The following is a 17,518-nucleotide window of genomic DNA, read 5'->3' on the forward strand; positions in this document are numbered from 1 at the left end:
AAAGCTACCGCTACAGTGGAATCTCATTCATCATTGCTAATGTTTTGAAAGTTGTATAAGTTATTAATGTACTATGTAATAAGGGACTTAAAGTGGGAGTGAAATGGTGCACGCATGGGAAGAGTCATGTGGCCTGATCACCCAATGGGGAATAAGCACAGGGATCTTGGTGCAGAGCATGGAACCAGACAGCAGAGAGAGGGATAAACACAGCTCCTCTTTCTTCAAGGGTCTAGAGGCTTCTGGCAGGTTCTTTCTGAAAAAGACCTCAGGCAAGAAACAATCGTTGACTGTTGTCAGGCAGAACACTGTCCCTGGCCAACCAACCAGTTGCCAATTAGCTAATTGAACAGACTTCCTCCAAAGCTGGTTCCAAAGATTCACTCAGTGCCGAAGAGTCTGGTTTCTCCTCTTCAAAATACAAAAAACTCAGAATAAACTCTTCTGGCAAGCACGCTTCTACTTAAAGGCCCATCTTGATTTTGGGTCCATGGAACAAAAAAGATAAAATGGGAACAACGGAAATAAAAAGGAATGCCTCTTACCTAACCATTATTGGAACACCTATTGTGGCTATATCTTTACCAGGCGGTCGTACAGAAGAGAAAATAAGACCCTGTGATGTTGCACACTTCCTGTATTAATAGACAAAATCCGATTAGCATGCTGCAGTTAGAATTAACCCCTCGCACCACACTTTAAGAGTCACCCAGACTCGGAACCTAAGCTCAGCTCTCTCTCCCAGATGCTGTCAAACCCGCTGAGATTGTCCAGCATTTTCTGTAATTCCTTTTACCGGCTTTTGGCGCCAGGGTGATTCTTGCCTGCTGCAATATTCATGCCGTCTAACGGCTGAGATAACGCAGCCCCACTGAGCGGTTAGCCCAAAGCTGGAAGGTGACCAGGCAAAAGCATCGCCTGGTGCGGTGGGGTTTGACGTCGTCAGTAGATCCGAATGTCCTCTTTTTTTTTAATTCCTGGCAATTCTTTCAAGGGCGGCTTTTAGTTCTGACTCCAAGAGCCCAAGACATGATGCTGCCGGGCTCTCGCAGCGTCCTCGGCTCTGTTTCCATGTATGGCCGTGGCTTCCTCCGAACCTCGGCGGCGTGCGACCAGGAGCCATTTTGTTGTGAAGCCCCGCCCCCTCCTGTCCGCCCCGCCCCCGTAGCCCCGCCCCCTCCTGTCCGCCCCGCCCCCTCCTCAGCATAAACTTCCCGGCGCTTCTGTCCCATCGGGAAGACAGGCGTGGGCCGTTTGAAATGAGCGTCTATCACCGTCCCGAGGAGGACGAGGTGGGTGAGAGGGATGAATTCGTCGTGGCGGATTTGGGGCCTGAACCGCATGCACCGGAGAAGCCCGGCGGCGAGGCGGTTGGTCCCGAGTGTAACGGCACCGGGCGCCGAGCAGCGTCGAGAAAATGCTTCAACTTCACCTGCTGCAAGTCTCAGAGAGTCACCGACTCCACTGGCGAGGGAAGCCTGCCAGGTACTGTCTCCTCCTCTCTTCAAACATTCCCACTTCCCCCCCCACACCTGTTAATTCTCTCTTTTTAGATTGGACCTTTTTGTATATGTTTTTTTTTCTTATTATATTGGGACGAACGCGCGCTGTTTTAAAGCTGCCGGTTTATTTCAAGCATGTTTAACTTCTCACCTCGCAATGACTAAGGAAAAAGTAGTTTTCGCAATCACTCTTGAATTTCATAATGTGCCCAGAGCCAACGGGGATTGGGTTACAGAGCCTGCTGTGGGGATGGTCAGTGTTCAGAAGGACACGTTTGTCATGTCACAAACATTAAATTACTGCTGCAGGGCTTCTGCGTTTGAAGGGAGCCCACATCACATTTTGTGTGATCAATCGTCCTCCCCTGTACTCATCACTTTTTTTTAAGGGTGTCGGTCCATTAGGAGCACACAATTGCCTCGCAGTTCATAACTTTGTACTTTTCATGATGTGGAGATGCCGGCGTTGGACTGGGGTGAGCACAGTAAGAAGTCTTACAACACCAGGTTAAAGTCCAACAGGTTTGTTTCAAACACGAGCTTTCGGAGCACGGCTCCTTCCTCGGGTGAATGAGGAAGGAGCAGTGCTCCGAAAGCTCGTGTTTGAAACAAACCTGTTGGACTTTAACCTGTTTTTGTACTTTTCTAACAGGGGAGGGGGCTCTAAAGTCGAAAAGCTTCCTGTGGACATGAGTCAGAATGGCAGCTACTGGGTGGAAATACAGGTTTTAGTACACCTGAGCAACCTTTTCCATGACAGGAATGTAATCCGCAAATGGTCTTGAATAAAAACTTGGCCAAAGAGGTTTTCGGGAGTGCTTAAAATGAGGTGGAGAACAGAAAGGATTTTGGATAGGTTAAATTACATTATAAATCGCAGGTGGGGCTTGAACCCACAAGCACCTGCTTCAGAAGTGTGAAGGCTACCAGCTGAGTGATGGCTGACACCCAGGACGGAATTCCACAGCACAAGGTTGAGGTGGCTGACGGCAGAGCTGCCTCTACTGGGGCGAAGGGGAGATGCACAAGGCGGCAAAGGGTTTTGTGTATGTGGTGAATGTAACTCTGTAATTCACACTGTTATGTATATACATGAGACCATGCATTGATAAGTGTAGTTGCGTTGCCTGGCCACTAGGGGAGTAGCGCTAGGAATGCTTAGGAGTTTGTACGGGGCTCCACCCTTGGCTCCGCCCACGAACTCAGAGGGCAGTCATCACGGGGCCACTCCAGCACAGCTGATGGAGCTGCCGACGACCTGTAATTCAGCGCAGTCACTCTGGACCAATCGCGCATGAAGCATCTGCAAAACTCGATGGCGACGGTCCAAATTAACAGGTACAGCACGCCGTGCCTTTTCGACTCCGGGAGCACAGAGCCTCATACACCCAGATCTGGTAAGACGCTGTTCGCTCCCCGTTTTCCCCGCGCAGCAAACTATCTCCCTCGCTTCGGGCTCCCACTCTGTCCAGATCCAAGGGCGCACCGCCCCGACGCTCACAATCCAAGGCGCTAGCTATGCCAAATTCCAGCTCTACGTCCTGCCCGAACTCTGCGCCCCATTCTTATTAGGCCTTGATTTCCAGGAATCTCCAAGTCTCCCATTGGCAGGAAGTCCTCCCAGACGCGCTCCACGCTATCAGGTCCCTCTTATGCACAGCGACCAATCAGACCCCTCACGTGCGGCTCTTTAGTTTTTCCAGGGGCACTACCACGGGGGTCTCTCCCGGCATGGCTGAAGACACCGGGCCCTGTACTCCTCAGGAAGTACGTCAGGGCGCACAAAACCGACCCCCTTGTAGAGAAGGTGCGCCTGCTTCACTCCAACCCCCAGTACGCCTTCGTCGAGTTCCCTGATGGCCGTCAGGACACCGTATCCCTCCGGGACCTTGCACCCGCCAGATCCAGCATGCCCTCTATCACTACAGATGCACCCCTCACCCTACACCCCACCCAGCCGCCCCCTCGGGCTCCCGAGCCCACTAGCTCGCTGCATTGGTTCCACGCAACCCAGCCGTCCCCTCGCGCTCCCGAGCCCACTAGCTCGCGCCAGCACCAGCTAACCCCCAGCGCCCCCAGTCGAACCAGACGGGTACGGAGCTCGGACGAGATCTTCCCTGGAGTCCGCCATCGTACCCCAATCCACAACACCCGTCCAGCCACCGCAAGAGGCTGCAACCCCGGTGCTCCGCAGATCGCAGTGGACAGTTCGACCACCGGACAGACTCAATTTATGAACCACCACCCCCGCCCGACTTGATTTTTTTGTAGGGGGTGAATATGGTGAATGTAACTCCATAATTCACGCTGTATTGTATATACATGAGATCATGCATTGATAAGCGCAGTTGCGTTGCCCGGCCACTAGGAGGAGTAGTGCTAGGAATGCTTGGGAGTATGTACAGGGCTCCACCCGTGGCTCCGCCCATGACTCCTCCCCCTGGGCTACTGTATAAATACCAATGCTCAGAGCCAGTCGTTCAGTTCATCGAGAGTTCAACGTGGAACAGGCTGGCTCTGTTGTAAGTAGATTAAAACCACAGTTCATATCTTAAAGTACGTGTCTAGTGAATTGATGGTTCCATCAGTGTATGTGTGGGCTGGAGAAGGGGTTGTGATATTGTGACTGGAAAAGTTTACAGAGTTGGGGAATGATGAGTGAAATTGAAGGAATTTATCAAGGGTAAGGAAGAAATAGAATTTAAAATTTGGAGCGGTGGGGGAACCTTATGAGTTAATGAAGGCAGTGATGATGGCCTCTGTCAAAGGTACTTAATTAGTGCAAATATTTATTAATAATCTTTATTGTCACAAGTAGGCTTACATTAACACTGCAATTAAGTTACTATGAAAAGCCCCTAGTCACCACATTCCGTCGCCTGTTCGGGTACACGGAGAATTCTGAACGTCCAATTCACCTAGCCAGCACGTCTTTTGGGATTGTGGGAGGAAACCAGAGCACCCAGAGGAAACCCATGCAAACACAGGGCGAATGTGCAGACTCCGCACAGACAGTGACCCAAACGCGAATCAAACCTGGGACCTTGGAGCTGTGAAGCAACTGTTTGAGCAGCATTTTTTGCTAAATAGGATCCAAGCATCAGAGTTTTGGGTGAGTTGGGCTCCTATCAATTGTAAAGGATGGGAGTCCAGGCAGGTGATCATAGTTGACCTGGAGCTGACAAAGACATGGATGAGTTTCAATTGCAGATAGGCTGATGTAGGAATGGAAGCGAACAATAAATTGGAAGGAGGAGACCTGTAAGGGAAGGAATGTGGGATTTGCTTGGTTCACCTGATAAAAGAGGGCTAAGTGGAAGTGATGGATAGCAAAGCACTAGTTCAGAAGAAATGCAGAGGAGGAGGGGTGTGCTGGTAGTTGGGATGGGCAAGGTGGGAAGGAAGTTTGTAATATTGACCTCCAACAGAAGGATTAGACACATTGCTTCCCCCCAACCACCACCACCTAAATAACCTGCAATGACACTTTTTTCCAGGGTGGAAAAGTCAATTACTAGGGGACATAGGTTTAAGGTGCAAGGGGCAAAGTTTAGAGGATATGTGCGATGCATGTTTTTTTTTACTGAGGGTGGTGAGTGCCTGGAACCCGCTGCCAGGGGAGGTTGTGGAAGCAGGTACGATGGTGACATTTAAGCACCATGTTGTCAAATACATGAACAGGATAGAAATAGAGGGATACGGACCACTGAAGTGCAGAAGATTTCCTTTGCTGTACTGTTCTTTGTTCTTTGAGTAGATCAACGTTCGTTACATATAGGTGTGGTGAATGTATTCACCAGGTATTGTACTGGTATTTGGTGGGCTCCGCCTCCAGCTCCGACCCCCTCGAACGGTATATAGACCGCGGTGCTCATTTTGCACAGCAGACACAGGCAGGCTAGTTCTTGGTTAATAAAAGCCTCGGTTCACTCACTCTCATCGTCTCGCAGTTAATTATTGGTACAACAATAGGTACACTCAGTAAAATAAATGTTGCAATATCTATTTAACCAACAGGCGCCAAACATTGATCAGTAACTTCCACCTCAAAGGCACCACACAAGGCAAGGCTCCAGCTGTTCTCTTTCATTTGAATCTATCCCTCTGCCCCCAGTATCTCAGAGTCTTTCCCCCTTTTGATAGTAAATGAACAGAAGTCTGACTTTGAGGTACCCCCCAGATTGCTTCATGGGTTCTTGTTTGAAAACCTATTTAAGTGATCTAAACAGAGCTGCCAAGATTAATTATCAAGAAGAGGTATGAAGAGAGCCTTGGCAACTATAGAGTTGTGCTGAAAATATAGTTAAGGGCATCCAGGGAGGAAAGGAAAGGACCACAGCACAGGAGATCTGCCCACATTGAGCAGATTTGGATTAATGCAGGCTTCTGCAATGGATCCAAAATTGGATATATTAGAGGAAACAAAAAATAGTTGTATTTGAAGGTGGACAGAATTGACTAGTGAGCTGTCTTGGTCCATTATTGAGCCATCGCTCATAATGATTTCAAAAACAAAGTTGTTTACATTCACTGATAAACAAACTAAGTAGGGAGAGAATTTGAATATATTGGGAACGTCTGACAAAATATAGCTTGATTAAATTGGATTAATGATTGGAAAATGCCATGCACTGTTGTGATTGAAGATGCAAATGTAACTTGGGAGTGATCGATGGTCGTGTGTAGATTGGTGAAACTACTAATGCTATAAAAAGATAATCTTTGTTTTTAGTCAAGCATTGGATCAACAATAATCTTTATTCGTCACAAGTAGGCTTACATCAACACTGCAGGCTTACATCAACACTGCAATGAAGTTACTGTGAAAATCCCCTAGTCGCCATACTCTGGCACCTCTTCGAGAATTCCGAATGTCTAATTCACCTATCAAGCACGATTTTTGGGATTGTGGGTGGAAACCGGAGCACCTGGAGGAAACCCACGAAGACACTGGGGGAACGTGTAGACTACACATAGACAGTGACCCAAGTGGGAATTGAACCTGGGACCCTGGTGCGATAAGAAAAGGTGCTAACCACTGTGCTACCGTGCTGCTTTGGAAGGAGCACAGAAAAGGATGAATAATAATCTAGCTTTGAGCAGAGGCTAAGGAATCTGGAATGTTTGTGCTTGAGAAAGGTTGTGGGAGATTTTTTATCATTATTGGTGTTAAAATATTCAAAAATAGTAAGAAGAGTAAACAATGAACCCCAATTATGTTTGATTTCAGTCACAAGGATATCTGGATGGTATATTTGAAGTTGCTTTCTACCATGGCTTCCCAAATTGTGGGTCATGACATAATTTTGTGGTCACAAGCTTTGAGACAGCAAAGGCTGCTTGGAGCTTTGACCAAGTGTTAACAGCTATGATGCCCCTTTAACTCACTTTTTTTTAGTGGTGCGCATGGTCTAACCAATATCTTTGGGGCCTGATTCCTATTCCAAAAAGTCAGAAAAAATGTAAATGCTGATTTTATAGAAAAAAATTTGTAGTTTAAACAGCCCATTCCTCTTGCAGCTCTAACACCCCACTTGGCACACATTCTGGTGGCGTCACAGCAATTTACAAGCCTCAACATGGGGTTATCCAAGTTTGAGCTTCAGCGCTTAACCAGAGGGTGTTGAGTGTGGTATAAACTGTCCACGGCAGTAGTGGAGTCAGACTCTCATCAATAGATACAGGACCTCTGGCTGGATGTTAAGTGAGGGAAACAATGGGAGGGAAGATTTTTAAAAGAAAAATCCTAAATACAAGCTGAAACAGTCAAACATTTTTCTCCTCAATACACAAGTAGGCCGGTGGGATGCCTAGGAGATGTTACAATTCCTGGCAGATTTTGGATGGATGGGAACAGGGTGATTGCAAATCATGATTGCAGGCTTAAGTTTGTATGTCTGGGATACTTTAACTCCCATGTTTCAGTAGTTACTGGAGTCTTCTATTCTTCATTCCTTTGCACTTATGCTGTCTTTGAGATTTTGACTCAGCCAATTTAAATAATACACCGACAAATCCCTTTGCGGTTTTAAGACCAGCAATAGTGAATTATATATGTAAGCACATCACTTCCGGTGGCGGCCAGGAAGGAGTAGGTCGCACATTTGGTGGCTCCCACTCGGGTTGGACCTTTGGACCTTTCCCTGATTTTTAGTCCGAAAATTGATGGTGGACGCAATTGTGAGGAAGAATTCCACACCAGTGCATGGAGAGGTGGACCAGGAGTGCTCGCAAAGGAAGAAATAGGCTAACAGAGAAGGCCTGGGTTGAAGTTGCAGCGGGAGAAAGCATGGCGGATGACCGGAGTCCTGGCTCGATGGCCGACGGAGCAGTTTATACAAGAGGGCTTCGCCAAGCAGAACCAGGAATGCTTGGACCCGATTAGGGAATCGATTGCTCGGCTGGAACATAGACTGGATGCTCAAGATCAGGCGATCCAGAAAGTGGAGAAGGCACTGACTGAGCAGGAGGAACACCAAACAGCAATGGAGCTGGAGGTGGGGATGCTGAGAGACAGCCGAAAAGGCTCCAGGAGAATGTTGTTGACCTAGAGAATAGGTCCTGCCGGCAGAACTTGAGGATCATTGATCTCCCAGAGGGGTCCGAAGGAGTGGATGCAGAGGCATGTATAGCGGGCATGCTCGAGAAGCTAATGGGGGATGGGACGTTCACCCGACCCTTTGGAGGTGGACAGGCTCACAGAGCACTAGCGAGGAAGCTGTGTGTAGGGGACCCCGAGGACGATGGTGGTGAGATTCTACAGGTACCTGAACAAGGAGTGTATTTTACGGTGGGCCAGGCAGAAACGGAGCTGTAAGTGGGAGAACAGCACCCTGCGTATCTACCAAGACCTGAGTGCAGATGTAGCCAGGACAAGAGCAGCGTTCAACCAAGTAAAGTCGACCCTTTTCGAGAAGAAGATGAAGTTTGGACTGCTGTTTCCGGCCTGTCTTTGGGTCAGTTATGAGGAGCAACATTTCTACTTTGAGTCGCCCGAGAAAACGATGGACTTCGCCAGAAGGAAAGTGCTGGCAGTGGACTGAGGTGTTTGAAATTTCACGTTAAAGTTTTTGGACTATATCTGTAATGTCTTCTGGACCTGGATTCGCACAGTGCCCACATTGGAGATTGGATGTCTGACTGTTAGCGGATGAGGAGGTGTGCGGGTGGGTGAGGAAATGTATCCAGAACTCACTTGAAGTTAATGATACTGGGGAAGTCTCGGCTGCAATGGTCTGGGAGCCATTGAAGGTGGTGGTCAGAGGGGAGCTTATCTCGATAAGGGCCCACAGGGAGAAGGTAGACCGAGCAGAGACGGACCGACTGATGAGGGAAATACTTCAGGTCGACAGGAGATATGCGGCGACCCCAGAGGCAAGGCTTTTAACTGAACGACGGAGACTATAGGCGGAGTTTGGCTTGTTAACTACAGGGAAGGCGGTGGAGCAGGCGAGGCGAGGGGGGGGGGGGGGGGGGCGATATATGGAGAAAAGGCCAGCAGAATGTTCGGCAGCAGAGGCCAGCAGAATGTTCGCGCAGCAGCTCAGAAAGGGGAGGCAGCCAGGGAGATTGGGAAAGTAAGGGACAGAGATGGGAACCTGGTCGGAGGGTTAATCTGGTAGGGGTTAATCTGGTGTTCAAGGAGTTTTATAGCAGGCTGGATGAGTTGGACCGGAGGGGATGAGGGAATTCTTCGGGGGGCTGAGGTTCCCAAAGGTTGACTAGGGGTTGGTAGAAGAGCTGGGGGCCCCGATCAGGATGGAAGAAATAGCAGAATGTCTGAAGGCCATGCAGTCGGGTAAAGCCCTGGGTCCAGACGGGTTCCCAGTGGAGTTTTATAAAAGGTTCTCTGGGATGCTGGGGTCGCTGTTGATGAGGGCATTCAATGAGGCAAGGGAGAGAGGGGTGCTTCCCCTGACGATGTCACAGGCCACGATTTCACTGATCTTGAAGTGGGGTAAGGACCCAGAGCCATGTGTGTACTACAGACCGATCTCCTTATTAAATGTGGACGCCAAACTTTTGGCCAAAATCTTGTCTTCTAGGATTGAAGACTGCGTTCGGGATGTGATTGGGGAGGATCAGACGCGATTCGTTAAGTGCAGGCAGTTGGCGGACAATGTGTGAAGGCTGCTAAATGTGATCATGATGCCCCGAGAGGGTAAGGATGTAGATGTAGTGGTTGCAACGGACGCAGAGAAGGCATTTGATCGGGTGGAATGGACCTATCTGTGGGAGGTGCTGGGGCGCTTTGCGTTTGGACGGGGCTTCATCGACTGGGTTAGGCTGCTGTATCAGGCACCCGTGGTGAGTGTGCGGACAAATCGGTTGACATCGGGCTATTTTAGCCTGCACCGGTGGACAAGGCAGTGATGCCCCCTCTCCCCACTGCTGTTTGTGCTGGCCATAGAGCTGCTGGCAATAGCGCTGAGAGCCCCGGGGCTGGTTCAGTGAGGGGTGGAACACAGATCTCGCTATATGCAGATGACCTGATGCAATATGTTTCTGACCCACTAGAAGGGATGGGTGAAATTGAGGATTCTGGGGGAATTTGGCCAATTTTCGGGTTATAAAGTGAACATGGTGGGGGGGGGGGAAAGTGAAGTGTTCGTGATCCAGGCAAGTGGGGCAGGAGAGTCGACTGGGGGTGCTGCCGTTTAGAGTGGGAGGGGGCAGCTTTTGATACCTAGGCATCCTGGTGGCACGGGAATGGGAGTGGCTACATAAGTTAAATTTGACCCGACCAGTAGACTCCGAAGGTGGGATATGCTCCAGCTGTCACTGGCTGGGAGGGTACAGACAGTGAAAATGATGGTCTTCCCGAGATTCCTGTTTGTGTTTCAGTGTCTCCCCATCTTTATTCCACTGGCCTTTTTTAAACGGGTTAACAAGGTGATCTCTGGATTTGTATGGGTGGGTAAGACCCTGTGAGTAAAATAGGGGATGCTGGAGCGTAGCCGGGTGGGAGCGCAGGTTGGCGCTACCGAACTTTAGTAATTAGTATTGGGTGGCAAATATAACCATGATTAGAAAGGGGGGGGGGGTGGGGGTCGATGTGGGAGCAAGTAGAGGTGGCATCATGTAAAGGCACGCGTTTGGGGGCATTGGCAATGGCGCCTCTGCCGTTCCCGCTGGCATGGTACTCCACCAGCCCTGTGGTGGTGGTGACCCTGAGAGTCTGGGGGCAATGGAGGAAACACTTGGGAGCAGATGGACCATCGTTCTGGTCTCCAATCTGCAGTAATCATCGGTTCGCCCCGGGGAGGCTGAATGGAGGGTTTTGGAGATGGCAAAGAGCAGGCATCGAGAGTATGGGAGATCTGTTTATAGAGGGGAGCTTTCCCAGCCTGAGAGGGTTGGAGGAGAAATTTGAATTGACGAGTGGGAATGAGTTAAGGTACCTGCGGGCGCGAAATTTCCTACGCAGGCCGGTCTCAACTATCCCACTCCTACCGCCAAGGGGGATTCAGGACAGGGCAGTTTCCAGAATATGGGTGGGAGAAGGGAGGGTTTCAGACAATTAGAACTCATGGACTCAGAGGAAACTCAGACTGAGGAGCTGAAAAACAAATGAGAAGAGGAGTTCGGAGGAGAGATAGAGGATGGTCTCTGGGCGGATGCGTTGAGTAGAGTCAACACTTCCACAACATGTGCCAGGTTCAGCCTGATACAGTTTAAGATCATTCACCGGGCATACATAGCAGTGGCCCGAATGAGCAGGTTCTTTGGGATAGAAGACCGGTGCGCAAGGTGTGCGGGGGGGGGGGGGGGGGGGGGGGGACCAGTGAACCATGTTCATATGTTCTAGCATGCCCGAAGCTTGGGGGATTCTGGCAGGGGTCTGCGGATGTCATGTCCAAGGTGTTGAAAACAAGGGTGGCACTGAGTCCAGAGGTGGTAATTTTCGGTGTCAGAAGATCCCGGAATCCAGGAGGAGAAAGAGGCAGACTGGCCTTTTGTTCTGGCCTTTTCCTCCCTGGTAGCTCGAAGACGGATATTATTAGCTTGGAGGGACTGAAAGCTCCTGAAGTCAGAGACCTGGCTAACTGACATGGCTAGCTTTCTCTGTCTGGAGAAAATTAAGTTTGTCCTAAGAGCGTCAATGTCAGGATTCTTCCTGAGGTGGCAGCCATTCGTCGACTTCTTTAGGGAAAATTAACTGTCAGCAGGGAAGTTGGGGGGGGGGAGGGTTAGGGTTTAGTTTAGTTTACATTAGTGTGCAAGAACGGTGGGACCTATGAGGGAGGAAGACGGCTTTTGCACTATGTTTATATTTGTATGTATATCCCAACTCAGTTTGTCCTTGAATCAATCCCAATTCAGTTTGTCCTTAAGTCAGCATTAAGTGAAAAATAAACTTTCTTCATCATCAGAATATTGGAGCATTACTTTGGAACACCACATTTAAATGAAAACTCATAAAAGGTTAGTGATTAACCCTCACCAGTGTCTGTTAAATTTCATGATAGTTGTGCTGTAAGAGGAAGTTCGAGACCTTTTACAAAGCTGAAAAATACTCCTGAATTTGAAGAATCCAGTCAGAATCAGACAGGATTCATTATTAACATTGAATATGACCAACCATTGGTGTTTTTCACTGTCAAGTGTTCTGTTAGTCATATCTGTTCATGAGCATTTCATTTAAACTTCCTGCGGTGTCAGCCACTTCCCTCCGTTACCCGAGAACACTATTCAAATATCATCTAGACTGCAGAGAACTTTTGGCTTGTTCCTGCAAGTCGCGATGAAGTAACCCATGTCACTGCTTCCTGTTGTTGAGGTTATATGAGAGACTAAAGGCCAAGTTGTGCTGAGATTATGATGTATGTTGTGGCTCAGTGGTAGCACTCACTTCCTGAGTCAGAAGGTAATTTGCTCAAGCCCCTCTCTTGAAATTTTAATGCATCATTTAGGCTGACACCAGCACAGTATAATCAGAGTGCTGTACTTTCAAGAGGTGCTGTCCATCCTTTTATGGGTGTGTAAAATATCCCCCAATCCTATTTTGGTGAAGAGCAGGGGTGTTATTCCCAGTGCACTGATCAATATCTATCCCTCAACCAACATCGCTAGACCAGATTATCTCTTCATTCTCATGTTATTTAGAATCAGAACGTTTATGGCATTGAAAGAGGCTACTTGGACCATTTGTGCCAGCTGAAAAATGAGCCACCTAGCCCAATCCTACTTTCCAGCATTTTACATTTGGACCATAGACCTGTTATAATAATAATCTTTTATTGTCACAAGTATGAAGTTACTGTGAAAAGCCCCTAGTCGCCACATTCCAGCACCTGTTCAGGTAAGCTGCTGCTGGCCTTGTTCTGCATCACAAACCAGCTGTCTAGCCCACTGAGCTAAACCAGCCCTTGGTTATGGTACTTGAGGCACATATCTTGCATATCCAGACATATTGGGTGGAATGTGACGAAAAACCTAAGTTCATTTGTGGTGAGTTTTTCAGGGAGTTTCCCGCTGGTTCTGCTGACGAGTTTCCCACCACTATCAACCAACACTTAGGGTGCAATTCTCTGGCCTCGTTGTGCTCTCGCAAGATGAGGCCGGTGAATAGCGGGAGAGGCAGAAAACGAGATCCGTGCCAGGCGCCAAACAGTTTGCAGTGTGTCTTGTGTGAGTACCTTTAGGAAATGGGTGTTTACTACTGCAGTGATGTCAGAGTGGGTGGAGCTGGGCTGTCTGTCAGCTTTTTACTTTCATTTTGGGCTGTTTGCTGCAGGGTGTGTTGTAGTTTCTTTTTCAGAGCTGGGTAGCTGCAGTCACCGCCAGAAGGTGTATGGATCTCGCTCTGTAATCTAAAGACTGTAAATTGATCCTGGTGATTTAAAAACTAATAACAGTAGTGACTTGATGTGCTTCTGGGAAAAGGTGTTTTAAGTCGTATGGATATTAAAAGGAAAGCTTAAAGGATTACTTAGTGTTGTAGTCTTTGGGAGTTGTATTTGAATTAATGGTTGCTAAGATGTTCACTGTTTTAAAAAGGTTAACTTGAGTTCATAGAATAAACATTGTTTTGCTTTTAAAACAAATCATTTTCCATTTCTGCTGTACCATCCTGTAGAGTGGGCTGTGTGCTCCCCATACCACAATCTATTAAAAGTTGTGGGCCAGGTGAACTCCATGATACACTTTGGGGTTCTCTAAACCCTTGCCCATAACAAGTGCAACCGGCTCGCTCCACTAGGCAAAATCGGGATCTTAAGGGGACTTTCGGTGGCGACCATGCAGGAGTAGGTCGCATATTTGATAGCTCCTGCCTGTAACGGACATTTGGACCTTTTTTTCCCCCTGTTTTTTTCCCGGATTTTATGGGATAAATCGGTGAAGAATGAGACAGTAAGGAGAAATCCCCCTCTGGTGTATGGAGAATTGGACCAAAAGTGGCCGTATGAGAAGACAAAGTCCGATAAGGGAGACGCAAGTAGAGCTGGTAACGCGGAGCAGCAGGGCTGTGTGGAGACGACACAGCGTCAACGGATCAGCTGGTGAAGTTTTTTGAGGATTGCTTCACCAAGCTGAAGAAGGGCACGCTGGACCCGATAAGGCTTCGATTGATCAAGTGGTTCAGAATCAGGAAACCCACAGACGTGTGATCCAGGAGGTGGAGAAAAAGGTGTGCGAGCATGAGGAGTACATAACCGTGCTGGAGACCAAGGTGGAGATGATGACTGTACGCCAGAAAAGAATGCAGGAGAAGCTGGAGGACCTGGAGAATGGGTCCAGGAGGCAGAATCTCAGAATTATTGGCCTCCCCGAAGGCAGTGAGGGATTGGTTGCGAGGGCTTATGTGACGGACATGTTGGAGAAGTTGATGGGAGCTGGGACGTTTCCTTGGCCCCTGGAATTGGAGAGAGCGCACAGAACCCTCGTGAGGAAGCCCCAAGTGAATGAGCTGCCGAGGGCAGTGGTGGTACAATTTCACTGTTTCATGGACGAGGAACACGTTTTGCAGTGGGCCAAGAAAGAACGGAGCAGCAAGTGGGAGAACTGAGTTGGAGAACTGAGTTGCGGATCTATCAGGATATGGGGGCGGATTTGGCAAAGAGGCGAGCTGGGTTCAGTTGGGAAAAAAAAACGACCCTCTTTAAGAAGGAGGTGAAGTTCGGGATGCTGTACCCAGCCCATCTGTAAGTCACATATGAGGAAAGGGACTTCTACTTTGAAACGGCAGATAAAGTATGGACTTTTGTTAAAGAAATGGAAGCTGGAGGCGAATTAAAAGACACAGAAGACTTGGAGAAGTACTGTGGCGCCGATTTGTTGTGTTGGATTGTATAAATTTAAGTAGCGTTTATGTGAAATAATGGGCTGTGTGGTTGATTAAAGGTTGCTTTGTCTTGCAGGGAACTGGTTAGAGGGGAGGAGGGGCTTTGAATTTGGTCCTGCTTTTTGGGTGATTATTTTTCTAAAGTGACTGTTTCTTCACTTTTTTTTCAGATGTTTGTTCACTGGGGAATGTGATGCTTTTAAAATGTTTATTTATGTGGGGGGAGGGGAGATAACAAAAGGAGACAGACTGCTTGGTGCCAGGGGCGGGTGCTTTCAAGTCAGCATGGGCCAGCTGACTCTAGGAAGGGCAGTGGGGGGTGAGCAAGTGTTTGACTTAGGCAATTGGGTTCCTAGTGTTTCTGTGGGGGGGGGGGGGGGGGGGGGTGGGGGGGGGGGGGGGGGGGAGAGAAAGAGGGGAAGGAGGGGGGTTGGTGCCCCCCCCCCCCCCACGACTAGAAATCACCCTTTTTTGGGCCAGCCTCGAGCTTGCGCCCTCCGCTTCCTCGAGTCCCCACTCGGGCAATCTCCATTCCCGACTTCTCATTTGTCCCCTAGTAACAGTTCCCTGTCAGCAAAGCTGGATACTGAGTACTCGGCAATCGCAGTGTCAGATCAATCCCCGCACTGGGTGGATCTGCGGGTTAGTGTGGAGAGATGGCAACGCCCGCTGTGGAGACTGGATGTGGGGTTGCTAGCGGACGAAGTGATCTGTGGCCGGGTTAACAAGTCCATCCAGAACTACCTGGAAACAAATGGGGGGAGGTCTCTGCAGCGATGGTCTGGGAAGCTTTGAAGGCAGTGGCCAGAGGGGAATTAATCTCGATATGGGCCCACAGAGAAAAGGTGGAACGGGCTGAGAGGGATACGTTAGTGGAGGAGATACTCTAGCTGGACAGGAGATACTGAGGCCCCGGATGTGGGGCTACTGAGAGAGCGGCGGAGTTTTCAGGCGGAGTTTGGGCTGTTGACCACAGGGAAAGCGGTGGAGTAGTTGAGGTAGGCAAGGCAGGGGTGATCTATGAGTACGGGGAAAAGGCAAGCGGAATGTTGGCGCACCAGTTCAGGAAAAGAGAGGCGGCTAGGGAGATAGGTAAAGCAAAGAGTTGAGACGGTAATACTGTCCTGGACCCAGCGGGGGTAAACGAGCTGTTTAAGGACTTCTATAGTAAATTATATGAGTCGGAACCCCCGGCTGGGCTGGAGGGGATGAGGCAGTTTTTGGATCAGTTGAGGTTTCCGAGGGTTGATGAGGATCTGGTGGAAGGGCTGGGAGCCCCAATTAAGATTGAGGAAATAATCAAGGGGCTGGAGGGCATGCAGTCGGGCAAGGCTCTGGGGCCTGATGGCCACCCGGTGGAATTCTATAAGAAGTTTTCAGAGATATTGAGCCCACTGCTGGTGAGGACATTTAACGAAGCAAGAGAGAAGGGAGTCCTTGCTCTGTCGCAAGCCTCGACTTCATTGATCCTGAAACGGGAGAAGGAGAGCGATGTGGGTCATACAGGCCAATTTCTCTACTGAATGTGTATGCCAAACTGCTGACTAAGATATTGGCCACAAGGATAGAGGACTGTGTCCCGGGGGTGATAGGGGAAGACCAGACGGGGTTTGTTAAGGGCAGGCAACTCCAGGCCACTCAAGGCCAATGTTCGAAGGCTTCTCAATGTTATTATGATGCCCTCGGAAGGAGAGGAGGCGGAGGTGGTGCTCGCAATGGATGCGGAGAAAACGTTTGATTGGGTGGACTGGAATTACCTGTGGGAGACGCTGGGAAGATTTTGGTTTGGTGAGGACTTTATTGACTGGGTGCGGTTGCTCTGTCAGACACTAGTAGCAACTAGAGTCTGCGGACGAACCGGCTGAGGTCAGGGTATTTTAAACTACACCAAGGGACAAGGCAAGGGTGCCCCCTCTTCCAGTTACTGTTTGCTCTGGCCATGGAGCCATTGGCCATAGCATTAGGAGCCTCTAGGAACTGGAAAGGGCTGGTTTGGAGGGGAGCGTGGGGTTGGTGGAGCACTGGGTCTTGCTCTATGCAGATGACCTGCTCTTGTACATTTCAGACTCGCTAGAGGGGAAGGGGCTGGTTTAGCACACTGGGCTTAATCTCTGGCTTTTAAAGCAGACCAAGGCAGGCCAGCAGCACGGTTCAATTCCCGTACCAGCCTCCCCGAACAGGCGCTGGAATATGGCGACTAGGGGCTTTTCACAGTAACTTAATTGAAGCCTACTCGTGACAATAAGCGATTTTCATTTCCTTTCATAATGCAAATCTTGGGGGAATTTGGCAATTTCTGGGGTATAAATTGAACATTGGGGCGGGGGGCGGTGGGCGGGGAAGCGAGATGTTTGCGACCCAGGCAAGAGGACAGGAGAAGAGACCGGGAGAGCTGCCGCTTAGAATGGTAGGGAAGAGCTTTCAATATCTGGGAATCCAGGTGGCCCGGGAATGGGAGGCACTGCACGTTTTAAACCTATCCCGGTTGGTAGAACAAATAGAAGGGGACTTTAAGAGATGGGACATGCTCCCGCTATCACTGGCGGGGAGGGTACAGACCATGAAAATGACGGTCCTCCCAGATTTCTTTTTGTCTTTCAGTACTTCCCCATCTTCATCCCTAAGGCCTTTTGCAAGTGGGTGAATAAGGTTATTTCGGGCTGTGTGGGCAGGCAAAACCCCGCGAGTGAAGAAAGTGTTGTTGGAGTGCAGTCGGGGGGAGGGTGGGTTG

At 49.2% G+C, this 17,518-nt stretch overlaps 1 protein-coding gene across 1 annotated transcript in view; it reads left to right on the forward strand.

Annotated features, from left to right (window-relative positions):
- The first annotated feature begins 1,195 nt into the window (after positions 1 to 1,195).
- Positions 1,196 to 17,518, forward strand: part of slc35g1 (solute carrier family 35 member G1) — an 80,083-nt gene continuing 63,760 nt past the window's right edge. Inside the window, exon 1 of the mRNA XM_038821952.1 lies at positions 1,196 to 1,485. Coding sequence (XP_038677880.1) covers positions 1,260 to 1,485 — 226 coding nt within the window. The 5' untranslated portion in view covers positions 1,196 to 1,259. The remainder of the gene's footprint in view (positions 1,486 to 17,518) is intronic.

The sequence above is a fragment of the Scyliorhinus canicula genome, chromosome 16 (genome assembly GCF_902713615.1).
Source record: "Scyliorhinus canicula chromosome 16, sScyCan1.1, whole genome shotgun sequence".
Lineage (NCBI taxonomy): Eukaryota > Metazoa > Chordata > Chondrichthyes > Carcharhiniformes > Scyliorhinidae > Scyliorhinus > Scyliorhinus canicula.